Source organism: Oncorhynchus gorbuscha, linkage group LG07, assembly GCF_021184085.1.
Source record: "Oncorhynchus gorbuscha isolate QuinsamMale2020 ecotype Even-year linkage group LG07, OgorEven_v1.0, whole genome shotgun sequence".
Classification (NCBI taxonomy): Eukaryota; Metazoa; Chordata; class Actinopteri; order Salmoniformes; family Salmonidae; genus Oncorhynchus; species Oncorhynchus gorbuscha.
In genome coordinates this window covers 73,777,985-73,805,246 of record NC_060179.1, presented here as the reverse complement: position 1 = coordinate 73,805,246, position 27,262 = coordinate 73,777,985, and the positions used below count along the sequence as shown (strand labels likewise).

Genomic DNA, 27,262 nt, shown 5'->3' with positions numbered 1-27,262 from the left:
CTACTACAGCAGGTTAATGTCTCTCTCTCTCTCTCTCTCTCTCTCTCTCTCTCTCTCTCTCTCTCTCTCTCTCTCTCTCTCTCTCTCTCTCTCTCTCTCTCTCTCTCTCTCTCTACTACAGCGGGTTAATGTCTCTCTCTCTCTACAACAGCAGGTTAATGTCTCTCTCTCTCTACTACAGCATGTTAATGTCTCTCTCTCTCTCTCTCTCTACTATAGCATGTTAATGTCTCTCTGTCTCTCTCTACTGCAGCAGGTTAACGTCTCTCTCTCTCTCTACAACAGGAGGTTAATGTCTCTCTCTCTCTCTCTCTCTCTCTCTCTCTCTCTCTCTCTCTCTCTACTACAGCAGGTTAATGTCTCTCTCTCTCTCTACTACAGCAGGTAAATGTCTCTCTGTCTCTCTCTACTGCAGCAGGTTAATGTCTCTCTCTCTCTACTACAGCAGGTTAATGTCTCTCTCTCTCTCTCTCTCTCTCTCTCTCTCTCTACTACAGCAGGTTAATGTCTCTCTCTCTCTCTCTACAACAGCAGGTTAATGTCTCTCTCTCTACTACAGCAGGTTAATGTCTCTCTCTCTCTCTCTACTACAGCAGGTTAATGTCTCTCTCTCTCTACAACAGCAGGTTAATGTCTCTCTCTCTCTCTCTACAACAGCAGGTTAATGTCTTAATCTCTCTCTCTCTCTCTCTCTCTACTACTCTCAGGTTAATGTCTCTCTCTCTCTCTACTCTCAGGTTAATGTCTCTCTCTACTACAGCAGGTTAATGTCTCTCTCTCTCTACTACAGCAGGTTAATGTCTCTCTCTCTCTACTACAGCAGGTTAATGTCTCTCTCTCTACAACAGCAGGTTAATGTCTCTCTCTCTCTACTACAGCAGGTTAATATCTCTCTCTCTCTCTCTCTCTCTCTCTCTCTCTCTCTCTCTCTCAGCAGGTCTCTCTCTCTCTCTCTCTCTACTACAGCAGGTTCTCTCTCTCTCTCTCTACAGCAGGTTAATGTCTCTCTCTCTCTACTACAGCAGGTTAATGCCTCTCTCTCTCTACAACAGAAGGTTAATGTCTCTCTGTCTCTCTCTCTCTACTACAGCATGTTAATGTCTCTCTCTCTCTCTCTCTCTCTCTACTATAGCATGTTAATGTCTCTCTGTCTCTCTCTACTGCAGCAGGTTAACGTCTCTCTCTCTCTCTACAACAGGAGGTTAATGTCTCTCTCTCTCTCTCTCTCTCTCTCTCTCTCTCTCTCTCTCTCTCTCTCTCTCTCTACTACAGCAGGTTAATGTCTCTCTCTCTCTACTACAGCAGGTAAATGTCTCTCTGTCTCTCTCTACTGCAGCAGGTTAATGTCTCTCTCTCTCTACTACAGCAGGTTAATGTCTCTCTCTCTCTCTCTCTCTACTACAGCAGGTTAATGTCTCTCTCTCTCTCTCTCTCTACTACAGCAGGTAAATGTCTCTCTCTCTCTCTACAACAGGAGGTTAATGTCTCTCTCTCTCGCTCTCTCTACTACAGGAGGTTAATGTCTCGCTCTCTCTCTACAACAGGAGGTTAATGTCTCTCTCTCTCTCTACAACAGGAGGTTAATGTCTCTCTCTCTACAACAGGAGGTTAATGTCTCTCTCTCTACTACAGCAGGTTAATCTCTCTCTCTCTCTCTACTACAGCAGGTTAATGTCTCTCTCTCTCTACTACAGCAGGTTAATGTCTCTCTCTCTCTACAACAGCAGGTTAATGTCTCTCTCTCTCTACTACAGCAGGTTAATGTCTCTCTCTCTCTCTCTCTCTCTCTCTCTCTCTCTCTACTACAGCAGGTTAATGTCTCTCTCTCTCTACTACAGCAGGTTAATGTCTCTCTCTCTCTCTACTACAGCAGGTTAATGTCTCTCTCTCTACAACAGCAGGTTAATGTCTCTCTCTCTCTCTCTCTCTCTCTCAGGTTCTCTCTCTCTCTCTCTCTCTCTCTCAGGTTAATCTCTCTCTCTCTCTCTACAACAGCAGGTTAATGTCTCTCTCTCTCTCTACTACAGCAGGTTAATGTCTCTCTCTCTCTACTACAGCTCTCTCTCTCTACAACAGCAGGTTAATGTCTCTCTCTCTCTCTGCAGCAGGTCTCTCTCTCTCTACTACAGCATGTTAATCTCTCTCTCTCTCTCTCTCTCTCTCTCTAGCTGTTAATCTCTCTCTCTCTCTCTCTACTACAGCAGGTTAATCTCTCTCTCTCTCTACAACAGCAGGTTAATGTCTCTCTCTCTCTACTACAGCAGGTTAATGTCTCTCTCTCTCTCTCTCTACTACAGCAGGTTAATGTCTCTCTCTCTCTCTCTCTCTACTATAGCAGGTTAATGTCTCTCTCTCTCTACAACAGCAGGTTAATGTCTCTCAGCAGGTTAATCTCTCTCTACTACAGCTAAATGTCTCTCTACAGCAGGTTAATGTCTCTCTCTCTCTCTCTACTACAGCAGGTTAATGTCTCTCTCTCTCTCTCTCTACTACAGCAGGTTAATGTCTCTCTCTCTCTCTACAACAGCAGGTTAACGTCTCTCTCTCTCTTCTCAGCAGCAGGTTAATGTCTCTCTCTCTCTCTCTACTACAGCAGGTTAATCTCTCTCTCTCTCTCTCTACAACAGCAGGTTAAATGTCTCTCTCTCTCTCTCTACAACAGCAGGTTAATGTCTCTCTCTCTCTACTAACAGCAGGTTAATGCTGTCTAGACAGCAGGTTAATGTCTTCTCTCTCTCTGCACTACTACAGCAGGTTAATGTCTCTGTTGGTTAATGTCTCTCTCAGGTTGGGGTTAATGTCTCTTGCTGTTGGGATGTTTCTAATCTCTCTCTCTCTACAGCAGGTTAATGTCTCTGTTCTCTACAGCTCTAAAGTCTCTCTCTACAACAGCAGGTTAATGGGGGATCTCTCTCTCTGTTTACAGGATGGTCTCTGTCTCGCTCTCTTAGGGTTGAGTCTTCTTCTACAGCACATACAGCAGGTTAATGTCTCTCTCTACAATTTTTTGTTAATGTTCTCTCTACAGTGAGTTAAATGAATTAAGAATCTCTCTACAACAGCAGGTCAAAAAGTCTCTCTCTCTCTCTCTCTCTCTCTCTCTCTCTCTCTCTCTCTCTCTCTCTCTCTCTCTCTACAACAGCAGGTTAATGTCTCTCTCTCTACCCTACAGCAGGTTAATGTCAGGTTAATCTCTCTCTCTCTCTACAACAGCAGGTTAATCTCTCTCTCTCTCTACAGCAGGTTAATCTACAACAGCAGGTTAATGTCTCTCTCTCTCTACAACAGCAGGTTAATGTCTCTCTCTCTCTCTCTGCAGCAGGTTAATGTCTCTCTCTCTCTCTCTCTCTTCTCTCTCTCTCTACTACAGCAGGTTAATGTCTCTCTCTCTCTCAGGTTAATGTCTCTCTCTCTCTACTACAGCAGGTTAATGTCTCTCTCTCTCTACAACAGCAGGTTAATGTCTCTCTCTCTCTACTACAGCATGTTAATGTCTCTCTCTCTCTCTCTCTCTACTATAGCATGTTAATGTCTCTCTGTCTCTCTCTACTGCAGCAGGTTAATGTCTCTCTCTCTCTCTACAACAGGAGGTTAATGTCTCTCTCTCTCTCTCTACTCTCTCAGAGGTTAATCTCTCTCTCTCTCTCTACTACAGCAGGTTAATGTCTCTCTCTCTCTCTACTACAGCAGGTAAATGTCTCTCTGTCTCTCTCTACTGCAGCAGGTTAATGTCTCTCTCTCTCTACTACAGCAGGTTAATGTCTCTCTCTCTCTCTCTCTCTACTACAGCAGGTTAATGTCTCTCTCTCTCTCTCTACTACAGCAGGTAAATGTCTCTCTCTCTCTACAACAGGAGGTTAATGTCTCTCTCTCTCGCTCTCTCTACTACAGGAGGTTAATGTCTCGCTCTCTCTCTACAACAGGAGGTTAATGTCTCTCTCTCTCTCTACTACAGCAGGTTAATGTCTCTCTCTCTCTCTACTACAACAGCAGGTTGATGTCTCTCTCTCTCTACTACTGCAGGTTAATGTCTCTCTCTCTGTACTGCAGCAGGTTAATGTCTCTCTCTCTCTACAACAGCAGGTTCATGTCTCTCTCTCTCTACTACAGCAGGTTAACGTCTCTCTCTCTACAACAGCAGGTTAATGTCTCATTCTCTCTCTCTCTCTCTCTCTCTCTCTCTCTCTCTCTCTCTCTCTCTCTCTCTCTCTCTCTCTCTCTCTCTCTACAACAGCAGGTTAATGTCTCTCTCTCTACCCTACAGCAGTTTAATGTCTATCTCTCTCTCTCTACTACAGCAGGTTAATGTCTCTCTCTCTACAACAGCAGGTTAATGTCTCTCTCTCTCTACTGCAGCAGGTTAATATCTCTCTCTCTCTCTCTCTCTCTCTCTCTCTCTCTCTCTCTCTCTCTCTCTCTCTCTCTCTCTCTACAGCGGGTTAATGTCTCTCTCTCTCTACAACAGCAGGTTAATGTCTCTCTCTCTCTACTACAGCAGGTTAATGCCTCTCTCTCTCTACAACAGAAGGTTAATGTCTCTCTGTCTCTCTCTCTCTACTACAGCAGGTTAATGTCTCTCTCTCTCTCTCTCTCTCTCTACTACAGCAGGTTAATGTCTCTCTGTCTCTCTCTACTGCAGCAGGTTAACGTCTCTCTCTCTCTCTACAACAGGAGGTTAATGTCTCTCTCTCTCTCTCTCTCTCTCTCTCTCTCAGCAGGTTCTCTCTCTCTCTCTCTACTACAGCAGGTTAATGTCTCTCTCTCTCTCTACTACAGCAGGTTAATGTCTCTCTGTCTCTCTCTACTACAGCAGGTTAATGTCTCTCTCTCTCTACAACAGCAGGTTAATGTCTCTCTCTCTCTCTCTCTCTACTACAGCAGGTTAATGTCTCTCTCTCTCTCTACTACAGCAGGTTAATGTCTCTCTCTCTCTCTCTACAACAGCAGGTTAATGTCTCTCTCTCTCTACTACAGCAGGTTCTCTCTCTCTCTACTACAGCAGGTTAATGTCTCTCTCTCTCTACTACAGCAGGTTAATGTCTCTCTCTCTCTACTACAGCAGGTTCTCTCTCTCTCTACAACAGCAGGTTAATGTCTCTCTCTCTCTCTACAGCAGGTTAATGTCTCTCTCTCTCTCTCTCTCTCTCTCTCTCTCTCTCTCTCTCTCTCTCTCTCTCTCTCTACTACACTACAGGTTAATGTCTCTCTCTCTCTCTCTACAACAGCAGGTTAATGTCTCTCTCTCTCTACTACAGCAGGTTAATGTCTCTCTCTCTCTACAACAGAAGGTTAATGTCTCTCTCTCTCTCTCTCTACTACAGCAGGTTAATGTCTCTCTCTCTCTCTCTCTCTCTCTACTATAGCATGTTAATGTCTCTCTGTCTCTCTCTACTGCAGCAGGTTAATGTCTCTCTCTCTCTCTACAACAGGAGGTTAATGTCTCTCTCTCTCTCTCTGTCTCTCTCTCTCTCTCTCTCTCTCTCTTAATCTCTCTCTCTCTCTCTCTCTACTACAGCAGGTTAATGTCTCTCTCTCTCTCTACTACAGCAGGTTAATGTCTCTCTCTCTCTCTACTACAGCAGGTTAATGTCTCTCTCTCTCTACTACAGCAGGTTAATGTCTCTCTCTCTCTCTCTACTACAGCAGGTTAATGTCTCTCTCTCTCTCTACTACAGCAGGTAAATGTCTCTCTCTCTCTCTCTCTCTACAACAGGAGGTTAATGTCTCTCTCTCTCTACTACAGCAGGTTAACGTCTCTCTCTCTACAACAGCAGGTTAATGTCTCTCTCTCTCTACTACAGCAGGTTAACGTCTCTCTCTCTACAACAGCAGGTTAATGTCTCTCTCTCTCTCTCTCTCTCTCTCTCTCTCTCTCTCTCTCTCTCTCTCTCTCTCTCTCTCTCTCTCTCTCTCTCTCAGGTTAATCTCTCTCTCTCTACAACAGCTCTCTCTCTCTACTACAGCAGTTTAATGTCTCTCTCTCTCTCTCTACTACAGCAGGTTAATGTCTCTCTCTCTACAACAGCAGGTTAATGTCTCTCTCTCTCTACTACAGCAGGTTAATATCTCTCTCTCTCTCTCAGGTTAATCTCTCTCTCTCTCTCTCTCTCTCTCTCTCTTCTCTCTCTCTCTCTCTCTCTCTCTACTACTACAGCAGGTTAATGTCTCTCTCTCTCTACAACAGCAGGTTAATGTCTCTCTCTCTCTACTACAGCAGGTTAATGTCTCTCTCTCTCTCTCTCTCTCTCTACTACAGCAGGTTAATGTCTCTCTCTCTCTACTGCAGCAGGTAAATGTCTCTCTCTCTCTCTCTACAACAGGAGGTTAATGTCTCTCTCTCTCTCTCTCTCTCTCTCTCTCTCTCTCTCTCTCTCTCTCTCTCTCTCTCTCTACTACAGCAGGTTAATGTCTCTCTCTCTCTCTACTACAGCAGGTAAATGTCTCTCTGTCTCTCTCTACTGCAGCAGGTTAATGTCTCTCTCTCTCTACTACAGCAGGTTAATGTCTCTCTCTCTCTCTCTCTCTACTACAGCAGGTTAATATCTCTCTCTCTCTCTCTCTCTCTCTCTCTCTCTCTACAACAGGAGGTTAATGTCTCTCTCTCTCTCTCTCTCTCTACTACAGCAGGTTAATGTCTCTCTCTCTCTACAACAGCAGGTTAATGTCTCTCTCTCTCTACTACAGCAGGTTAATGTCTCTCTCTCTCTACTACAGCAGGTTAATGTCTCTCTCTCTCTACAACAGCAGGTTAATGTCTCTCTCTCTCTACTGCAGCAGGTTAATATCTCTCTCTCTCTCTCAACTCAGGTTAGGTCTCTCTCTCTCTCTCTCTCTCTCTCTCTCTCTCTCTCTCTCTCTCTCTACTACAGCAGGTTAATGTCTCTCTCTCTCTCTAAACAGCAGGTTAATGTCTCTCTCTCTCTACTACAGCAGGTTAATGTCTCTCTCTCTACAACAGCAGGTTAATGTCTCTCTGTCTCTCTCTCTCTACTACAGCAGGTTAATGTCTCTCTCTCTCTCTCTCTCTCTAAGCATGTTAATGTCTCTCTGTCTCTCTCTACTGCAGCAGGTTAATGTCTCTCTCTCTCTACAACAGGAGGTTAATGTCTCTCTCTCTCTCTCTCTCTCTCTCTCTCTCCTCTCTCTCAGGTTAATCTCTCTCTCTCTCTACTACAGCAGGTTAATGTCTCTCTCTCTCTCTACTACAGCAGGTAAATGGTCTCTACTACAGCAGGTTAATGTCTCTCTCTCTCTCTCTACTACAGCAGGTTCTCTCTCTCTCTCTCTACTACAGCAGGTTAATGTCTCTCTCTCTCTCTCTACAACAGCAGGTTAATGTCTCTCTCTCTCTACTACAGCAGGTTAATGTCTCTCTCTCTCTACAACAGCAGGTTAATGTCTCTCTCTCTCTACTACAGCAGGTTAATGTCTCTCTCTCTACAACAGCAGGTTAATGTCTCTCTCTCTCTCTCTCTCTCTCTCTCTCTCTCTCTCTCTCTCTCTTCTCTCTCTCTCTACTACTCAGGTTAATCTCTCTCTCTCTCTCTCTCTCTACAACAGCAGGTTAATGTCTCTCTCTCTACCTACTACAGCAGGTTAATGTCTCTCTCTCTCTCTCTACTACAGCAGGTTAATGTCTCTCTCTCTACAACAGCAGGTTAATGTCTCTCTCTCTCTACTGCAGCAGGTTAATATCTCTCTCTCTCTCTCTCTCTCTCTCTCTCTCTCTCTCTCTCTCAGCAGGTTCTCTCTCTCTCTCTCTCTCTACTACAGCAGGTTCTCTCTCTCTCTCTACTACAGCAGGTTAATCTCTCTCTCTCTCTACAACAGCAGGTTAATGTCTCTCTCTCTCTACTACTCAGGTTAATGCCTCTCTCTCTCTACAACAGAAGGTTAATGTCTCTCTCTCTACTACAGCATGTTAATGTCTCTCTCTCTCTACTATAGCATGTTAATGTCTCTCTGTCTCTCTCTACTGCAGCAGGTTAATGTCTCTCTCTCTCTACAACAGGAGGTTAATGTCTCTCTCTCTCTCTCTCTCTCTCTCTCTCTCTCTCTCTCTACTACAGCAGGTTAATGTCTCTCTCTCTCTACTACAGCAGGTTAATGTCTCTCTCTCTCTACTACAGCAGGTTAATGTCTCTCTCTCTCTACAACAGCAGGTTAATGTCTCTCTGTCTCTCTCTCTCTACTACAGCAGGTTAATGTCTCTCTCTCTCTCTCTCTCTCTCTACTACAGCAGGTTAATGTCTCTCTCTCTCTACTGCAGCAGGTTAACGTCTCTCTCTCTCTCTCTCTACAACAGGAGGTTAATGTCTCTCTCTCTCTCTCAGCAGGTTCTCTCTCTCTCTCTCTCTCTACTACAGCAGGTTAATGTCTCTCTCTCTACAACAGCAGGTTAATGTCTCTCTCTCTCTACTACAGCAGGTTAATGTCTCTCTCTCTCTACTACAGCAGGTTAATGTCTCTCTCTCTCTCTCTACTACAGCAGGTTAATGTCTCTCTCTCTCTCTACTACAGCAGGTTAATGTCTCTCTCTCTCTCTACTACAGCAGGTTAATGTCTCTCTCTCTCTACTACAGCAGGTTAATGTCTCTCTCTCTAACAGCAGGTTAATGTCTCTCTCTCTCTACTACAGCAGGTTAATGTCTCTCTCTCTACAACAGCAGGTTAATGTCTCTCTCTCTCTCTCTCTCTCTCTCTCTCTCTCTCTCTCTCTCTCTCTCTCTCTCTCTCTCTCTCTCTCTCTCTACAACAGCAGGTTAATGTCTCTCTCTCTACCCTACAGCAGTTAATGTCTCTCTCTCTCTCTACTACAGCAGGTTAATGTCTCTCTCTCTCTCTACAACAGCAGGTTAATGTCTCTCTCTCTCTCTACAACAGCAGGTTAATGTCTCTCTCTCTCTCTCAGCAGGTTAATCTCTCTCTCTCTCTCTCTCTCTCTCTACAGCAGGTTCTCTCTCTCTCTCTCTCTACTACAGCAGGTTAATGTCTCTCTCTCTCTACAACAGCAGGTTAATGTCTCTCTCTCTCTACTACAGCAGGTTAATGTCTCTCTCTCTCTCTCTACAACAGCAGGTTAATGTCTCTCTCTCTCTCTCTCTCTACTACAGCAGGTTAATGTCTCTCTCTCTCTCTCTCTCTCTACTACAGCAGGAGGTTAATGTCTCTCAGGTTAATGTCTCTCTCTCTCTCTACTACAGCAGGTTAATGTCTCTCTCTCTCTCTACAACAGCAGGTTAATGTCTCTCTCTCTCTACTACAGCAGGTTAATGTCTCTCTCTCTCTCTCTACTACAGCAGGTTAATGTCTCTCTCTCTCTACTACAGCAGGTTAATGTCTCTCTCTCTCTCTCTACAACAGCAGGTTAATGTCTCTCTCTCTCTACTACAGCAGGTTAATGTCTCTCTCTCTCTACAACAGCAGGTTAATGTCTCTCTCTCTCTACTACAGCAGGTTAATGTCTCTCTCTCTCTCTCTACAACAGCAGGTTAAGCAGGTTGTCTCTCTCTCTCTCTACTACAGCAGGTTAATGTCTCTCTCTACAACAGCAGGTTAATGTCTCTCTCTCTCTACTACAGCAGGTTAATGTCTCTCTCTCTCTACTACAGCAGTAATGTCTCTCTCTCTCTACTACAGCAGGTTAATGTCTCTCTCTCTCTACTACAGCAGGTTAATGTCTCTCTCTCTGTACAACAGCAGGTTAATGTCTCTCTCTCTCTCTCTACAACAGCAGGTTAATGTCTCTCTCTCTCTACAACAGCAGGTTCTCTGTCTCTCTCTCTACTACAGCAGGTTAATGTCTCTCTCTCTCTCTCTCTCTCTCTCTCTACAGCAGGTTAATGTCTCTCTCTCTCTACAACAGCAGGTTAATGTCTCTCTCTCTCTCTACAGCAGGTTAATGTCTCTCTCTCTCTCTCTACTACAGCAGGTTAATCTCTCTCTCTCTCTCTACAGCAGGTTAATGTCTCTCTCTCTCTACAACAGCAGGTTAATGTCTCTCTCTCTCTCTCTCTCTACTACAGCAGGTTAATGTCTCTCTCTCTCTACAACAGCAGGTTAATGTCTCTCTCTCTCTACTACAGCAGGTTAACGTCTCTCTCTCTACAACAGCAGGTTAATATCTCTCTCTCTCTACCCTACAGCAGTTTAATGTCTCTCTCTCTCTACAACAGCCGGTTAATGTCAATTTGTAAGTCGCTCTGGATAAGAGCGTCTGCTAAATGACTTAAATGTAAATGTAAATGTAAATTCAATTCAATTCAAGGGCTTTATTGGCATGGGAAACATGTGTTAACATTGCCAAAGCAAGTGAGGTAGACAACATACAAAGTGAATATATAAAGTGAAAAACAACAAAAATTAACAGTAAACATTACACATACAGAAGTTTCAAAAGGTCTCTCTCTCTACTGCTGCAGCTTAATGTCTCTCTCTCTACCCTACAGCAGTTTAATGTCTCTCTCTCTCTACTACAGCAGTTTAATGTCTCTCTCTCTACCCTACAGCAGTTTAATGTCTCTCTCTCTCTACAACAGCAGGTTAATACAACAGCAGGTTAATGTCTCTCTCTCTCTCTCTCTCTCTCTCTCTCTCTCTCTACTACAGCAGGTTAATGTCTCTCTCTCTACAACAGCAGGTTAATGTCTCTCTCTCTCTCTCTCTGCTACAGCAGGTTAATGTCTCTCTCTCTACAACAGCATGTTAATGTCTCTCTCTCTCTCTCTCTACTACAGCAGGTTAATGTCTCTCTCTCTCTACTACAGCAGGTTAATGTCTCTCTCTCTCTACTACAGCTCTCTCTCTCTACTACTGCAGGTTAATGTCTCTTTCTCTGTACTGCAGCAGGTTAATGTCTCTCTCTCTCTACAACAGCAGGTTAATGTCTCTCTCTCTACTACAGCAGGTTCTCTCTCTCTCTACTACAGCAGGTTAATGTCTCTCTCTCTACAACAGCAGGTTAATGTCTCTCTCTCTCTACAACAGCAGGTTAATGTCTCTCTCTCTCTCTCTCTCTACTACAGCAGGTTAATGTCTCTCTCTCTACAACAGCAGGTTAATGTCTCTCTCTCTCTCTACTACAGCAGGTTAATGTCTCTCTCTCTCTACTACAGCAGGTTAATGTCTCTCTCTACTACAGCAGGTTAATGTCTCTCTCTCTCTACTACTGCAGGTTAATGTCTCTTTCTCTGTACTGCAGCAGGTTAATGTCTCTCTCTCTCTACAACAGCAGGTTAATGTCTCTCTCTCTAACAGCAGGTTAATGTCTCTCTCTCTACTACAGCAGGTTAATGTCTCTCTCTCTCTACAACAGCAGGTTAATGTCTCTCTCTCTCTACTACTGCAGGTTAATGTCTCTCTCTCTCTACAGCAGGTTAATCTCTCTCTCTCTACAACAGCAGGTTAATGTCTCTCTCTCTCTACTACAGCAGGTTAATGTCTCTCTCTCTACAACAGCAGGTTAATGTCTCTCTCTCTACAACAGCAGGTTAATCTACAGCAGGTTCTCTCTCTCTACAACAGCAGGTTAATGTCTCTCTCTCTCTACAACAGCAGGTTAATGTCTCTCTCTCTACTACAGCAGGTTAATGTCTCTCTCTACAACAGCAGGTTAACAGCAGGTTAAGTCTCTCTCTCTCTCTCTCTCTACTACAGCAGGTTAATGTCTCTCTCTCTCTCTACAACAGCAGGTTAATCTCTCTCTCTCTCTCTCTCTCTCTCTCTCTCTCTCTCTCTCTCTCTCTCTCTCTCTCTCTCTCTCTCTCTCTCTCTCTACTGCAGCAGGTTAGTGTCTCTCTCTCTCTACTACAGCAGGTTATGTCTCTCTCTCTCTAATACAGCATGTTAATGTCTCTCTCTCTCTCTCTCTCTACTACAGCAGGTTAATTTCTCTCTCTCTCTACAACAGCAAGTTAATGTCTCTCTCTCTCTCTCTTTCTACTCTAGCAGGTTAATGTCTCTCTCTCTCTACAACAGCCGGTTAATGTCAATTTGTAAGTCGCTCTGGATAAGAGCGTCTGCTAAATGACTTAAATGTAAATGTAAATGTAAATTCAATTCAATTCAAGGGCTTTATTGGCAAGGGAAACATGTGTTAACATTGCCAAAGCAAATGAGGTAGACAACATACAAAGTGAATATATAAAGTGAAAAACAACAAAAATTAACAGTAAACATTACACATACAGAAGTTTCAAAAAGGTCTCTCTCTCTCTACTGCTGCAGCTTAATGTCTCTCTCTCTACCCTACAGCAGTTTAATGTCTCTCTCTCTCTACCCTACAGCAGTTTAATGTCTCTCTCTCTCTACCCTACAGCAGTTTAATGTCTCTCTCTCTCTACAACAGCAGGTTAATGTCTCTCTCTCTCTACAACAGCAGGTTAATGTCTCTCTCTCTCTCTCTCTCTCTCTCTCTACTACAGCAGGTTAATGTCTCTCTCTCTCTACAACAGCAGGTTAATGTCTCTCTCTCTCTCTCTCTCTCTCTCTCTGCTACAGCAGGTTAATGTCTCTCTCTCTACAACAGCATGTTAATGTCTCTCTCTCTCTCTCTACTACAGCAGGTTAATGTCTCTCTCTCTCTCTACTACAGCAGGTTAATGTCTCTCTCTCTCTACTACAGCAGGTTGATGTCTCTCTCTCTCTACTACTGCAGGTTAATGTCTCTTTCTCTGTACTGCAGCAGGTTAATGTCTCTCTCTCTCTACAACAGCAGGTTCTCTACTACAGCAGGTTAACGTCTCTCTCTCTACAACAGCAGGTTAATGTCTCTCTCTCTACAACAGCAGGTTAATGTCTCTCTCTCTCTACTCAGGTTCTCTCTCTCTACAACAGCAGGTTAATGTCTCTCTCTCTCTACTACAGCAGGTTAACTCTCTCTCTCTCTCTACAGCAGGTTAATGTCTCTCTCTCTCTACAACAGCAGGTTAATGTCTCTCTCTCTCTCTCTCTACTACAGCAGGTTAATTTCTCTCTCTCTCTACAACAGCAGGTTAATGTCTATCTCTCTCTCTCATTCTACTCTAGCAGGTTAATGTCTCTCTCTCTCTACAACAGCCGGTTAATGTCAATTTGTAAGTCGCTCTGGATAAGAGCGTCTGCTAAATGACTTAAATGTAAATGTAAATCAATTCAATTCAATTCAAGGGCTTTATTGGCATGGGAAACATGTGTTAACATTGCCAAAGCAAGTGAGGTAGACAACATACAAAGTGAATATATATAAAGTGAAAAACAACAAAAATTAACAGTAAACATTACACATACAGAAGTTTCAAAAAGGTCTCTCTCTCTACTGCTGCAGCTTAATGTCTCTCTCTCTACCCTACAGCAGTTTAATGTCTCTCTCTCTACTACAGCAGTTTAATGTCTCTCTCTCTACCCTACAGCAGTTTAATGTCTCTCTCTCTACAACAGCAGGTTAATGTCTCTCTCTCTCTCTCCCTACAGCAGTTTAATGTCTCTCTCTCTCTACAACAGCAGGTTAATGTCTCTCTCTCTCTCTCTCTCTGCTACAGCAGGTTAATGTCTCTCTCTCTACAACAGCAGGTTAATGTCTCTCTCTCTCTCTCTCTCTACAACAGCAGGTTAATGTCTCTCTCTCTCTACTACAGCAGGTTAATGTCTCTCTCTCTACTACAGCAGGTTAATGTCTCTCTCTCTCTACTACTGCAGGTTAATGTCTCTTTCTCTGTACTGCAGCAGGTTAATGTCTCTCTCTACAACAGCAGGTTAATGTCTCTCTCTCTACTACAGCAGGGTTACAACAGCAGGTTAATGTCTCTCCCTCTACAACAGCAGGTTAATGTCTCTCTCTCTACAACAGCAGGTTAATGTCTCTCTCTCTCTACTACAGCAGGTTAACGTCTCTCTCTCTACAACAGCAGGTTAATGTCTCTCACTCTCTCTCTCTCTCTCTCTCTCTCTCTCTCTCTCTCTCTCTCTCTCTCTCTCTCTCTACTGCAGCAGGTTAGTGTCTCTCTCTCTCTACTACAGCATGTTAATGTCTCTCTCTCTCTCTCTCTCTCTACTACAGCAGGTTAATTTCTCTCTCTCTCTACAACAGCAGGTTAATGTCTATCTCTCTCTCTCATTCTACTCTAGCAGGTTAATGTCTCTCTCTCTCTACAACAGCCGGTTAATGTCAATTTGTAAGTCGCTCTGGATAAGAGCGTCTGCTAAATGACTTAAATGTAAATGTAAATGTAAATTCAATTCAATTCAAGGGCTTTATTGGCATGGGAAACATGTGTTAACATTGCCAAAGCAAGTGAGGTAGACAACATACAAAGTGAATATATAAAGTGAAAAACAACAAAAATTAACAGTAAACATTACACATACAGAAGTTTCAAAAAGGTCTCTCTCTCTACTGCTGCAGCTTAATGTCTCTCTCTCTACCCTACAGCAGTTTAATGTCTCTCTCTCTACAACAGCAGGTTAATGTCTCTCTCTCTCTACCCTACAGCAGTTTAATGTCTCTCTCTCTCTACAACAGCAGGTTAATGTCTCTCTCTCTCTCTCTCTCTCTCTACTACAGCAGGTTAATGTCTCTCTCTCTCTACAACAGCAGGTTAATGTCTCTCTCTCTCTCTCTCTCTCTCTCTGCTACAGCAGGTTAATGTCTCTCTCTCTACAACAGCATGTTAATGTCTCTCTCTCTCTCTCTACTACAGCAGGTTAATGTCTCTCTCTCTCTCTACTACAGCAGGTTAATGTCTCTCTCTCTCTACTACAGCAGGTTGATGTCTCTCTCTCTCTACTACTGCAGGTTAATGTCTCTTTCTCTGTACTGCAGCAGGTTAATGTCTCTCTCTCTCTACAACAGCAGGTTAATGTCTCTCTCTCTCTACTACAGCAGGTTAACGTCTCTCTCTCTACAACAGCAGGTTAATGTCTCTCTCTCTCTACAACAGCAGGTTAATGTCTCTCTCTCTCTACTACAGCAGGTTAACGTCTCTCTCTCTACAACAGCAGGTTAATGTCTCTCTCTCTCTCTCTCTCTCTACTACAGCAGGTTAATTTCTCTCTCTCTCTACAACAGCAGGTTAATGTCTATCTCTCTCTCTCATTCTACTCTAGCAGGTTAATGTCTCTCTCTCTCTACAACAGCCGGTTAATGTCAATTTGTAAGTCGCTCTGGATAAGAGCGTCTGCTAAATGACTTAAATGTAAATGTAAATGTAAATTCAATTCAATTCAAGGGCTTTATTGGCATGGGAAACATGTGTTAACATTGCCAAAGCAAGTGAGGTAGACAACATACAAAGTGAATATATAAAGTGAAAAACAACAAAAATTAACAGTAAACATTACACATACAGAAGTTTCAAAAAGGTCTCTCTCTCTACTGCTGCAGCTTAATGTCTCTCTCTCTACCCTACAGCAGCTTAATGTCTCTCTCTCTACCCTACAGCAGTTTAATGTCTCTCTCTCTACCCTACAGCAGTTTAATGTCTCTCTCTCTACAACAGCAGGTTAATGTCTCTCTCTCTCTACCCTACAGCAGTTTAATGTCTCTCTCTCTCTACAACAGCAGGTTAATGTCTCTCTCTCTCTCTCTCTCTCTCTCTCTCTCTCTCTCTCTCTACTACAGCAGGTTAATGTCTCTCTCTCTCTACAACAGCAGGTTAATGTCTCTCTCTCTCTCTCTCTCTCTCTGCTACAGCAGGTTAATGTCTCTCTCTCTCTACTGCAGCAGGTTAATGTCTCTCTCTCTCTATTACAGCAGGTTAATGTCTCTCTCTCTCTCTCTACTACTGCAGGTTAATGTCTCTCTCTCTCTCTCTCTCTCTCTCTCTCTCTCTCTCTCTCTCTCTCTCTCTCTCTCTCTCTCTCTCTCTCTCTCTACTACAGCAGGTTAATGTCTCCCTCTATCTACTACAGCAGGTTAACGTCTCTCTCTCTACAACAGCAGGTTAATGTCTCTCACTCTCTCTCTCTCTCTCTCTCTCTCTCTCTCTCTCTCTCTCTCTCTCTCTCTCTACTGCAGCAGGTTAATGACTCTCTCTCTACCCTACAGCAGTTTAATGTCTATCTCTCTCTCTCTACTACAGCAGGTTAATGTCTCTCTCTCTCTACTGCAGCAGGTTAATGTCTCTCTCTCTCTACCATACAACAGTTTAATGTCTCTCTCTCTCTCTCTCTCTCTCTCTCTCTCTCTCTCTCTCTCTCTCTCTCTCTCTCTCTCTCTCTCTCTCTCTCTCTCTCTCTCTCTCTCTCTCTCTCTCTCTCTCTCTCTCTCTCTCTCTCTCTCTCTCTCTCTCTCTCTACTGCAGCAGGTTAATGTCTCTCTCTCTCTACTACTGCAGGTTAACGTCTCTCTCTCTCTACTACAGCAGATTAATGTCTCTCTCTCTCTACTACAGCAGGTTAATGTCTCTCTCTCTCTACTACTGCAGGTTAATGTCTCTCTCTCTCTCTCTCTACTACAGCAGGTTAATGTCTCTCTCTCTCTACTACTGCAGGTTACTACTACAGCAGATTAATGTCTCTCTCTCTCTACAACAGCAGGTTAATGTCTCTCTCTCTCTACTACTGCAGGTTAATGTCTCTCTCTGTCTACTACAGCATGTTAATGTCTCTCTCTCTCTCTCTCTCTCTACTACAGCAGGTTAATGTCTCTCTCTCTCTACTACTGCAGGTTAACGTCTCTCTCTCTCTACTACAGCAGATTAATGTCTCTCTCTCTCTACTACTGCAGGTTAACGTCTCTCTCTCTCTACTACAGCAGATTAATGTCTCTCTCTCTCTACTACTGCAGGTTAATGTCTCTCTCTTTCTACTGCAGCATGTTAATGTCTCTCTCTCTCTACTGCCGCAAGTTAATGTCTCTCTCTCTACCATACAGCAGTTTAATGTCTCTCTCTCTCTCTCTCTACGACAGCAGGTTAATGTCTCTCTCTCTACCCTACAGCAGTTTAATGTCTCTCTCTCTCTCTCTCTCTCTCTCTCTCTCTCTCTCTCTCTCTCTCTCTCTCTCTCTCTCTCTCTCTCTCTCTCTCTCTCTCTACGACAGCAAGTTAATGTCTCTCTCTCTCTCTCTACTACAGCAGGTTAATGTCTCACTCTCTACAACAGCAGGTTAATGTCTCTCTCTCTCTCTATGTCTGCCTACGGCGACCTTTCTCAATAGCAAGGCTATGCTCGCTGAGTCTGTACATAGTCAAAGCTTTCCTTAATTTAGGGTCAGGTATTCTGCCGCTGTGTACTCTCTGTGTAGGGCCAAATAGCATTCTAGTTTGCTCTGTTTTTTTGTTAATTCTTTCCAATGTGTCAAGTTATTATCTTTTTGTTTTCTCATGATTTGGTTGGGTCTAATTGTGCTGCTGTCCTGGGACTCTGTAGGGTGTGTTTGTGAACAGAGCCCCAGGACCAGCTTGCTTAGGGGACTCTTCTCCAGGTTCATCTCTCTGTAGGTGATGGCTTTGTTGTGGAAGGTTTGGGAATCGCTTCCTTTTAGGTGGTTATAGAATTTAACAGCTCTTTTCTGCATTTTGATAATTAGTGGGTATCGGCCTAATTCTGCTCTGCATGCATTATTTGGTGTTCTACGTTGTACACGGAGAATATTTTTGCAGAATTCTGCATGCAGAGTCTCAATTTGGTGTTTGTCCCATTTTGTGAAGTCTTGGTTGGTGAGCGGACCCCAGACCTCACAACCATAAAGGGCAATGGGCTCTATGACTGATTCAATTATTTTTAGCCAAATCCTAATTGGTATGTTGAAATTGATGTTCCTTTTGATGGCATAGAATGCCCTTCTTGCCTTGTCTCTCAGATCGTTCACAGCTTTGTGGAAGTTACCTGTGGCGCTGATGTTTAGGCCAAGGTATGTATAGTTTTTTGTGTGCTCTAGGGCAACAGTGTCTAGATGGAATTTGTATTCGTGGTCCTGGTGACTGGACCTTTTTTGGAACACCATTATTTTGGTCTTACTGAGATTTACTGTCAGGGCCCAGGTCTGACAGAATCTGTGCATAAGATCTAGGTGCTGCTGTAGGCCCTCCTTGGTTGGTGACAGAAGTACCAGATCATCAGCAAACAGTAGACATTTCACTTCGGATTCTAGTAGGGTGAGGCCGGGTGCTGCAGACTTTTCTAGTGCCCGCGCCAGTTCGTTGATATATATGTTGAAGAGGGTGGGGCTTAAGCTGCATCCCTGTCTTACCCCACGACCCTGGTTGAGGAAGTTTGTTTGAATTTTGCCAATTTTAACCGCACACTTGTTGTTTGTGTACATGGATTTTATAATGTCGTATGTTTTACCCACAACACCACTTTCCATCAGTTTGTATAGCAGACCCTCATGCCAAATTGAGTCGAAGGCTTTTTTGAAATCAACAAAGCATGAGAAGACTTTGCCTTTGTTTTTGTTTGTTCGTCAATTAGGGTGTGCAGGGTGAATACATGGTCTGTTGTACGGTAATTTGGTAAAAAGCCAATTTGACATTTGTTCAGTACATTGTTTTCAATGTAATGCTGTTAATGATAATGAGGAGGATTTTCCCAAGGTTACTGTTGACGCATATTCCACAGTAGTTATTGGGGTCAAATTTGTCTCCACTCTTGTGGATTGGGGTGATCAGTCCTTGGTTCCAAATATTGGGGAAGATGCCAGAGCTAAGGATGATGTTAAAGAGTTTTAGTATAGCCAATTGGAATTTGTTGTCTGTATATTTGATCATTTCATTAAGGATACCATAAACACCACAGGCCTTTTTGGGTTGGAGGGTTTTTATTTTGTCCTGTAACTTGTTCAAGGTAATTGGAGAATCTAGAGGGTTCTGGTAGTCTTTAATAGTTGATTCTAAGATTTGTATTTGATCATGTATATGTTTTTGCTCTTTATTCTTTGTTATAGAGCCAAAACGATTGGAGAAGTGGTTTACCCATACATCTCCATTTTGGATAGATAATTATTTGTGTTGTTGAGAGTTCAATATAGTGCTCCTTTAATGCACACACGGTGAACCACGGCCACCCCACTAAACACTGGGTGCTCAAAACCAAAATGCCCCAGACACAGGGAACGAAAACAGTCCAGCACTATATACGATCATACACAAACACGTTCGTCTGTAACAAACACCAGGGTTACAATAATCAATCCCACACAAAGAAATGTGCTTTGGCTGACTAATAAAGCCCAACTAAATACAACTAACTCAAAACAGGTGTAATCAATAAACACATAAGGAGGGGGAGAAAAGAATCAGTGGCAGCTAGTAGACGACCGCCGAGCACCACCTGAACGGGAAGGGGAGCCACCTTCGGTCGGAGTCGTGACAGTACCCCCCCCCCCTCCCCCGACACCCCCAACACCGGCCTCGAGGTTGACCCAGAGAACGAGGCGCAGGGCGACCCGGATGGAGGCGATGGAAATCCCTCAACATCGACGGATCCACCTCTCCTCCAGACCGTACCCCTCCCAGTCCACGAGGTACTGCAGGCCTCTCACCCGGCGTCTCGAGTCCAGAATGGCCCGTAACGTGTACGCCGGGGACCCTCGATGTCCAGAGGGGGAGGAGGGACCTCCGGCACCTCACCATCCTGCAGGGGACCAGCTACCACCGGCCTGAGGAGAGACACATGAAACGAGGGGTTAATACGATAATAGGAAGGGAGTTGTAATCGATAACACACCTCGTTTATTCTCCTCAGGACTTTGAAGGGCCCTACACACTGCGTCCCTTCAATGGCCCAGAACCGGCTAGTACCCCAACACACACTGAAAGGGGGACACGTTAGTAGAGGAGTGGCGTAGTGAGTTCTGGGCCATTTTGGCCCGGGGGATGTATCTCGCCCACTCCCCTGGCCGGGCCTGGCAATACGACCGCAGAAACCTACCCACTTCCTGGTTCACTCTCTCTACCTACCCATTACTCTCGGGGTGATAACCGGAGGTCAGGCTGACCGAGACCCCCAGATGCTCCATGAACGCCCTCAATACTAAGGACGTGAACTGGGGGCCCCGATCAGAAACGATGTCCTCCGGCACCCCGTAGTGCCGGAAGATGTGGGTGAATAATGCCTCCGCAGTCTGTAGGGCTGTAGGGATACCGGGCAACGGGAGGAGACGGCAGGACTTAGAGAACCGATCCACAATCGCCAGAACCATAGTGTTCCCATGAGACGGGGGAAGATCGGTCAGGAAATCTACGGATAGATGAGACCATGGCCATTGTGGAACGGGGAGGGGTTGTAACTTCCCTCTAGGAAGGTGCCTAGGAGCCTTACTCTGGCCGCATACTGAACAGGAGGAGACCCTAACGTCCTTAGCCAATACCTCCCCACTGTCCTCGCCACCCTAGGGTGACCCGAGGAGGGTAGGACGTGAGCCCACCAAATCAGTTGGTCCCTAACACCAAGCGGCATGTACTTCCGCCCCGCCAGACACTGAGAAGGCACGGGTCCCGCCCGTAACGCCACTCGATGTCCTAGTCCACCTCCCATACCACTGTTGCTATCAGCCTTGAGGCGGGAAGGATGGGAGTAGGTTCGGTGGACCGATCCTCCGTGCCGTAAAGGCGGGACATTGCGTCCGCCTTTACGTTCTGGGAGCCCGGTCTATAAGATAACGTAAACGGGAATCGGGTGAAGAACATGGCCCACCATGCCTGACGTGGGTTCAGTCTCCTAGCTGCCCGAATATACTCCAGATTCTGGTGGTCGGTTCAGATGAGAAACGGGTGCTTAGCCCCCTCAAGCCAGTGTCTCCACACCTTCAGAGCCCTGACCACCGCTAACAACTCCCGGTCCGCCACATCATAGTTACGCTCCACTGGGCTGAGCTTCCTCGAGAAGAAAGCGCAGGGGAGGAGTTTTGGTGGCGTACCCGAGCGCTGTGATAGCACAGCACCCACCCCAGCCTCGGACGCGTCCACCTCCACTATGAATGCTAGAGAGGGGTCTGGATGCGCCAACACGGGTGCATCCGTGAACAGCCCCTTCAACCTGTTGAAAGCTCCTTCCGCCTCTCCATCATAATCCCTCCTTTTTCTTCACAAAAAAGAAACTCGAAGAGACCGGTGAGATGGAGGGCCGAATGTACCCCTGTCCCAGAGACTCCGTGACATATGTCTCCATAGCCAACATCTCCTCTTGGGACAATGGGTACACGTGACTCTTGGGAAGTGCAGCGTTTACCTGGAGATCTATCGCACAATCCCTTCCCCGTCGATGAGGTGGTAATTTAGTCACTTTCTTTTTACTGGAAGCGGTTGCCAAATCGGCATACTCTGGGGGGAATGCACACTGTGGGACCCTGGTCTGGAATCTCCACCGACGTGGCACCGATTGGAAACTCTCAGACACCTTCCAGAACACTCCTCTGACCACCCCTGGAGAATCCCCTGTCTCCATGAAATTTTAGGATTGTGCCGGGCCAGCCAGGGAATCCCTAGCACCACTGGAAACGCAGGCGAATCAATAATAAAGAAACTGATACGCTCCCTATGATTCCCCTGCATCACCATGTCCAGTGGGACCGTGGTCTCCCTGACCATCCCTGACCCTAATGGCCGGCTATCTAGGGAGTGCACGGGAAAGGGAGAATCTATCGGCACAAGCGGAACACCTAACTTAAGGGCGAGTCCACGATCCATAAAGTTCCCAGCTGCGCCTGAATCGACTAGCGCCCTATGCTGGGAAGAGGGAACATTTTTCGGGAAAAAATCAAGACAAACAGAACAGGGGGTTCTGGGTGAGTTTGGTGCTGACTCACCTGGGGTGATCGAGAAGTGTTCTGCCTGCCATCTCGACTCCCAGACGGACACCCCCAGCACCGATCGGCCGTGTGTCCTCTCCGACCACAGCTGGTACAGGGGGGGCCTCCTCCTCCGGTACCCCTCGGCACGGCCCCTCCCAACTTCATCGGAATGGGAGCGGTAGTGCTGGGTGGTGGAACGAACAGGACCCTCTCCGAACGCCCGCTGGCAGCCAGCAGATTGTCCAGTCGGATGGACATGTCAATCAGCTCATCCAGGGAAAGAGCGGTGTCCCGACATGCTAGCTCCTTGCGGACGTCCTCCCGGAGACTACACCGGTAGTGGTCGATAAGGGCCCTGTCGTTCCACCCAGATCCTGCTGCCAAGGTCCGGAACTCCAGCGCGTAATCCTGGGCGCTCCTCTTGTCCTGCCTGAGATGGAATAGTCGTTCTCCCGCCGCTCGGCCCTCTGGAGTGTGATCAAACACGGCACAATAACGGTGGGTAAACTCTGGGTAGTGCTCCTTCGCTGAGTCTGGGCCAATCCAGACTACGTTCGCCCACTCCAGAGTACTCCCGAGGGAGTGGGTCTTACGGTGGCCAGGTACAGTTCCAGTTGGAGTAAGAACCCCTGGCACCCCGCCGCCGCTCCATCATAATCCCTCGGGAGTGCAAGACGGACAGCACTGGAGCCGGGGGATGGGGAGTCATGGGCTGGGGGAGCCGAAGGTGGAGAGAGGAGACCACTCCTCTCCCATCGGTCCATTCTCTCCATCACTTGCTCCATATCCGATCCGATGGAGAACGGTGGTATGGTGGAGAACCCGTTCCTCCATCGATGGGAGAGGGTTGGCCGCTGCTCCTGCTGACTCCATTTAACAGGTGCGAGATTCTGTAACGTACTGGGTGTCGTGAGTATGAAGGCAGGCGCAGGGAAAACAGAGAGTTCAATATAGTGCTCTTTTAATGCACACACGGTGAACCACGGTCACTCCACTAAACACTGAGTGCTCAAAACAAAATGCCCCAGACACGGGGAACGAAAACAGTCCAGCACTATATACAATCATACACAAACACGTTCGTCTGTAACAAACACCAGGGTTACAATAATCAATCCCACACGGCTGACTAATAAAGCCCAACTAATTACAACCAACTCAAAACAGGTGTAATAATAAACACATAAACACATAAGGAGAGGGAGAAAAGAATCAGTGTCAGCTAGTAGGCCGGCGACGATGACCGCCGAGCGCCACCCGAACGGGAAGGGGAGCCACCTTCGGTCAGAGTCGTGACATCATGTATATGTCTTTGCTCTTTATTATTTGTTATAGAGCTAAAAAGATTGGAGAAGTGGTTTACCCATACATCTCCATTTTGAATAGATAATTATTTGTGTTATTGTTTGTTTAGTGTTTTCCAATTCTCCCAGAAGTGGTTAGAGTCTATGGATTCTTCAATTACATTGAGCTGATTTCTGATGTGCTGTTCCTTCTTTTTCCGTAGTGTATTTCTGTATCGTTTTAGTGATTCACCATAGTGAAGGCGTAGACTCGGGTTTTCTGGGTCTCTATGTTTTTGGTTGGACAGGTTTCTCATTTTCTTTCTTAGATTTTTGCATTCTTCATCAAACCATTTGTCATTGTTGTTCATATTCTTCGGTTTTCTATTTGAGATTTTTAGATTTGATAGGGTAGCTGAGAGGTCAAATATACTGTTAAGATTTTTTGTTAAGACTGGCTGACTGTGAACGCTCTGAGAGACTCTGGGTTGAGGTCATTGATAAAGTAGTCTACAGTACTACTGCCAAGAGATGAGCTTTAGGTGTAGCTACCATAGGAGTCCCCTCAAAGCCTAGCGTTGACTATGTACATACCCAGCGTGCGACAGAGCTGCAGGAGTTGTGACCCGTTTTTGTTGGTTATGTTGTCATAGTTGTGCCTAGGGGGGCATATGTGGGAGGGAATGCTGTCACCTGCAGGCAGGTGTTTGTCCCCTGTGTGCTGAGGGTGTCAGGTTCTTGTCCGGTTCTGGCATTTAGGTCGCCACAGACTAGTACATGTCCCTGGGCCTGGAAATGATTGATTTCCCCCTCCAGGATGGAGAAGCTGTCTTCATTAAAGTATGGGGATTCTAGTGGGGGATATAGGTAGCACACAGGAGGACATTTGTCTCTGTTAGGATCATTTCCTTTTGAATTTCTAGCCAAATGTAAAATGTTCCTGTTATGATTAATTTAATGGAGTGAGTTAGTTCTGCTCTATAACAAAATAGCATACCCCCTGAGTACCTTCCCTGTTTCACACCTGGTAGTTTGGTGGATGGGACTACCAGCTCTCTGTAACCTAGAGGGCAACCAGTGGGTCCGTCTCCTCTATACCAGGTTTCTTGCAGGATGACAATGTCTGTATTACCGATTTCTTTGGTGAAGTCCGGGTTCCTGCTCTTTAGGCCAAAGGCGATTGACCTCAGGCCTTGGATATTCCAGGATGATATAGTGAAGGCTTTTTGTTCCATAAAGTGTCTCTCTCTCTCTCTCGCTCTCTCGCTCTCTCGCTCGCGCACTCTCTCGATCGCGCTTGCGCTCTCTCTCTCGCTCTCTCTCGCTCGCTCTCTCTCCTACAGCAGGTTATTGTCATTTAATTCAAGGGGCTTTATTGGCATGGGAAACATGTGTTAACATTGCCAAAGCAAGTGAGGTAGATATTATATAAAAGTGAAATAAACAATAAAAATGAACAGTAAACATTACACATACAGAAGTTTCAAAACAATAAATACATTACAAATGTCATATTATATATATATACACAGTGTTGTAACAATGTACAAATGGTTAAGGTATACAAGGGAAAATAAATTAGCATAAATATGGGTTGTATTTACAATGGTGTTTGGTCTTCACTGGTTGCCCTTTTCTCGTGGCAACAGGTCACAAATCTTGCTGCTGTGATGGCACACTGTGGAATTTCACCCAGTAGATATGGGAGTTTATCAAAATTGGATTTGTTTTCAAATTCTTTGTGGATCTGTGTAATCTGAGGGTAATTTGTCTCTCTAATATGGTCATACATTGGGCAGGAGGTTAGGAAGTGCAGCTCAGTTTCCACCTCATTTTGTGGGCAGTGAGCACATACATAGCCATGTTTGAGAGCCATGTCTGCCTACGGCGGCCTTTCTCAATAGCAAGGCTATGCTCACTGAGTCTGTGCATAGTCAAAGCTTTCCTTCATTTTGGGTCAGTCACAGTGGTAAGGTATTCTGCCGCTGTGTACTCTCTGTGTAGGGCCAAATAGCATTCTAGTTTGCTCTGTTTTTTTGTAAATTCTTTCCAATGTGTCAAGTAATTATCGTTTTGTTTTCTCATGAATTGGTTGGGTCTAATTGTGCTGATGTCCTGGGGCTCTGTAGGGTGTGTTTGTGTTTGTGAACAGAGCCCCAGGACCAGCTTGCTTAGGGGACTCTTCTCCAGGTTCATCTCTCTGTAGGTGATGGCTTTGTTATGGAAGGTTTGGGAATCGCTTCCTTTTAGGTGGTTGTAGAATTTAACGGTTCTTTTCTGGATTTTGATCATTCGTGGGTATCGGCCTAATTCTGCTCTGCATGCATTATTTGGTGTTCTACGTTGTACACGGGGGATATTTTTGCAGAATTCTGCGTGCAGAGTCTCAATTTGGTGTTTGTCCCATTTTGTGAAGTCTTGGTTGGTGAGCGGACCCCAGACCTCACAACCATAAAGGGCAATGGGCTCTATGACTGATTCAATTATTTTTAGCCAAATCCTAATTGGTATGTTGGAATTTATGTTTCTTTTGATGGCATAGAATGCCCTTCTTGGCTTGTCTCTCAGATCGTTCACAGCTTTGTGGAAGTTACCTGTGGCGCTGATGTTTAGGCCAAGGTATGTATAGTTTTTTGTGTGCTCTAGGGCAACAGTGTCTAGATGGAATTTGTATTTGTGGTCCTGGTGACTGGACCTTTTTTGGAACACCATTATTTTGGTCTTACTGAGATTTACTGTCAGGGCCCAGGTCTGACAGAATCTGTGCATAAGATCTAGGTGCTGCTGTAGGCCCTCCTTGGTTGGTGACAGAAGCACCAGATCATCAGCAAACAGCAGACATTTGACTTCGGATTCTAGCAGGGGGAGGCCGGGTGCTGCAGACTTTTCTAGTGCCCGCGCTAATTCGTTGATATATATGTTGAAGAGAGTGGGGCTTAAGCTGCATCCCTGTCTAACCCCACGACCCTGTGTGAAGAAATGTGTGTGTTTTTTGCCAATTTTAACCGCACACTTGTTGTTTGTGTACATGTATTTTATAATGTCGTATGTTTTACCCCCAACACCACTTTCCATCAGTTTGTATAGCAGACCCTCATGCCAGATTGAGTCGAAGGCTTTTTTGAAATAAACAAAGCATGAGAAGACTTTGCCTTTGTTTTGGTTTGTTTGGTTGTCAATTAGGGTGTGCAGGGTGAATACATGGTCTGTTGTACGGTAATTTGGTAAAAAGCCAATTTGACATTTGCTCAGTACATTGTTTTCATTGAGGAAATGTACGAGTCTGCTGTTAATAATAATGCAGAGGATTTTCCCAAGGTTACTGTTGACACATATTCCACGGTAGTTATTGGGGTCAAATTTGTCTCCACTTTTGTTGGATTGGGGTGATCAGTCCTTGGTTCCAAATATTGGGGAAGATGCCAGAGCTAAGTATGATGTTAAAGAGTTTTAGTATAGCCAATTGGAATTTGTTGTCTGTATATTTGATCATTTCATTGAGGATACCATCGACACCACAGGCCTTTTTGAGCAGCCAAGCCTAAGATCACCATGTGCAATGCCAAGCGTCGGCTGAAGTGGTATAAAGCGTGCCTTTGGAGCAGTTGAGCAGTTAAAACACGTTCTCTTTGGAGCAGTCGAAACGCGTTCTCTGGGGTGATACTTCACCATCTGGCAGTCCGAAGGACTAATCTGAGTCTGGTGGATACCGGTTGAAGGGTTTTTTATGTCTCTCTCTCTCTCTCTCTCTACTACAGCAGGTTAATGTCTCTCTCTCTCTACAACAGCAGGTTAATGTCTCTCTCGCTCTCTCTACTACAGCAGGTTAATGTCTCTCTCTCTCTCTACAACAGGAGGTTAATGTCTCTCTCTCTCTACAACAGCAGGTTAATGTCTCTCTCTCTCCCTACAACAGGAGGTTAATGTATCTCTCTCTCTACTACAGCAGGTTAATGTCTCTCTCTCTCTCTCTCTCTCTCTCTCTCTCTCTCTCTCTCTCTCTCTCTCTCTCTCTCTCTCTCTCTCTCTCTCTCTCTCTCTCTCTCTCTACTGCAGGTTAATGTCTCTCTCTCTCCACAAAAGCATGTTACTGTCTCTCTCTCTCTCTACCACAGGAGGTTAATGTCTCTCTCTCTCTACAACAGCAGTTAATGTATCTCTCTCTCTACTACAGGAGGTTAATGTATCTCTCTCTCTACTACAGCAGGTTAATGTCTCTCTCTCTCTACTACAGCAGGTTAATGTCTCTCTCTCTACTACAGCAGGTTAA

General features: G+C 45.1%; 1 protein-coding gene across 1 annotated transcript in view; it reads right to left on the bottom strand.

Moving 5' to 3' along the window:
* LOC124039043 (inactive heparanase-2-like) overlaps positions 1 to 21,967 on the bottom strand; it is a 120,593-nt gene extending 98,626 nt beyond the window's left edge. The window contains exons 1-2 of the mRNA XM_046354923.1: positions 21,725 to 21,967; positions 20,381 to 20,568 (exon numbers count right to left, since the gene is read on the bottom strand). Coding sequence (XP_046210879.1) covers positions 20,381 to 20,568; positions 21,725 to 21,967 — 431 coding nt within the window. The remainder of the gene's footprint in view (positions 1 to 20,380; positions 20,569 to 21,724) is intronic.
* Positions 21,968 to 27,262: the final 5,295 nt, after the last annotated feature.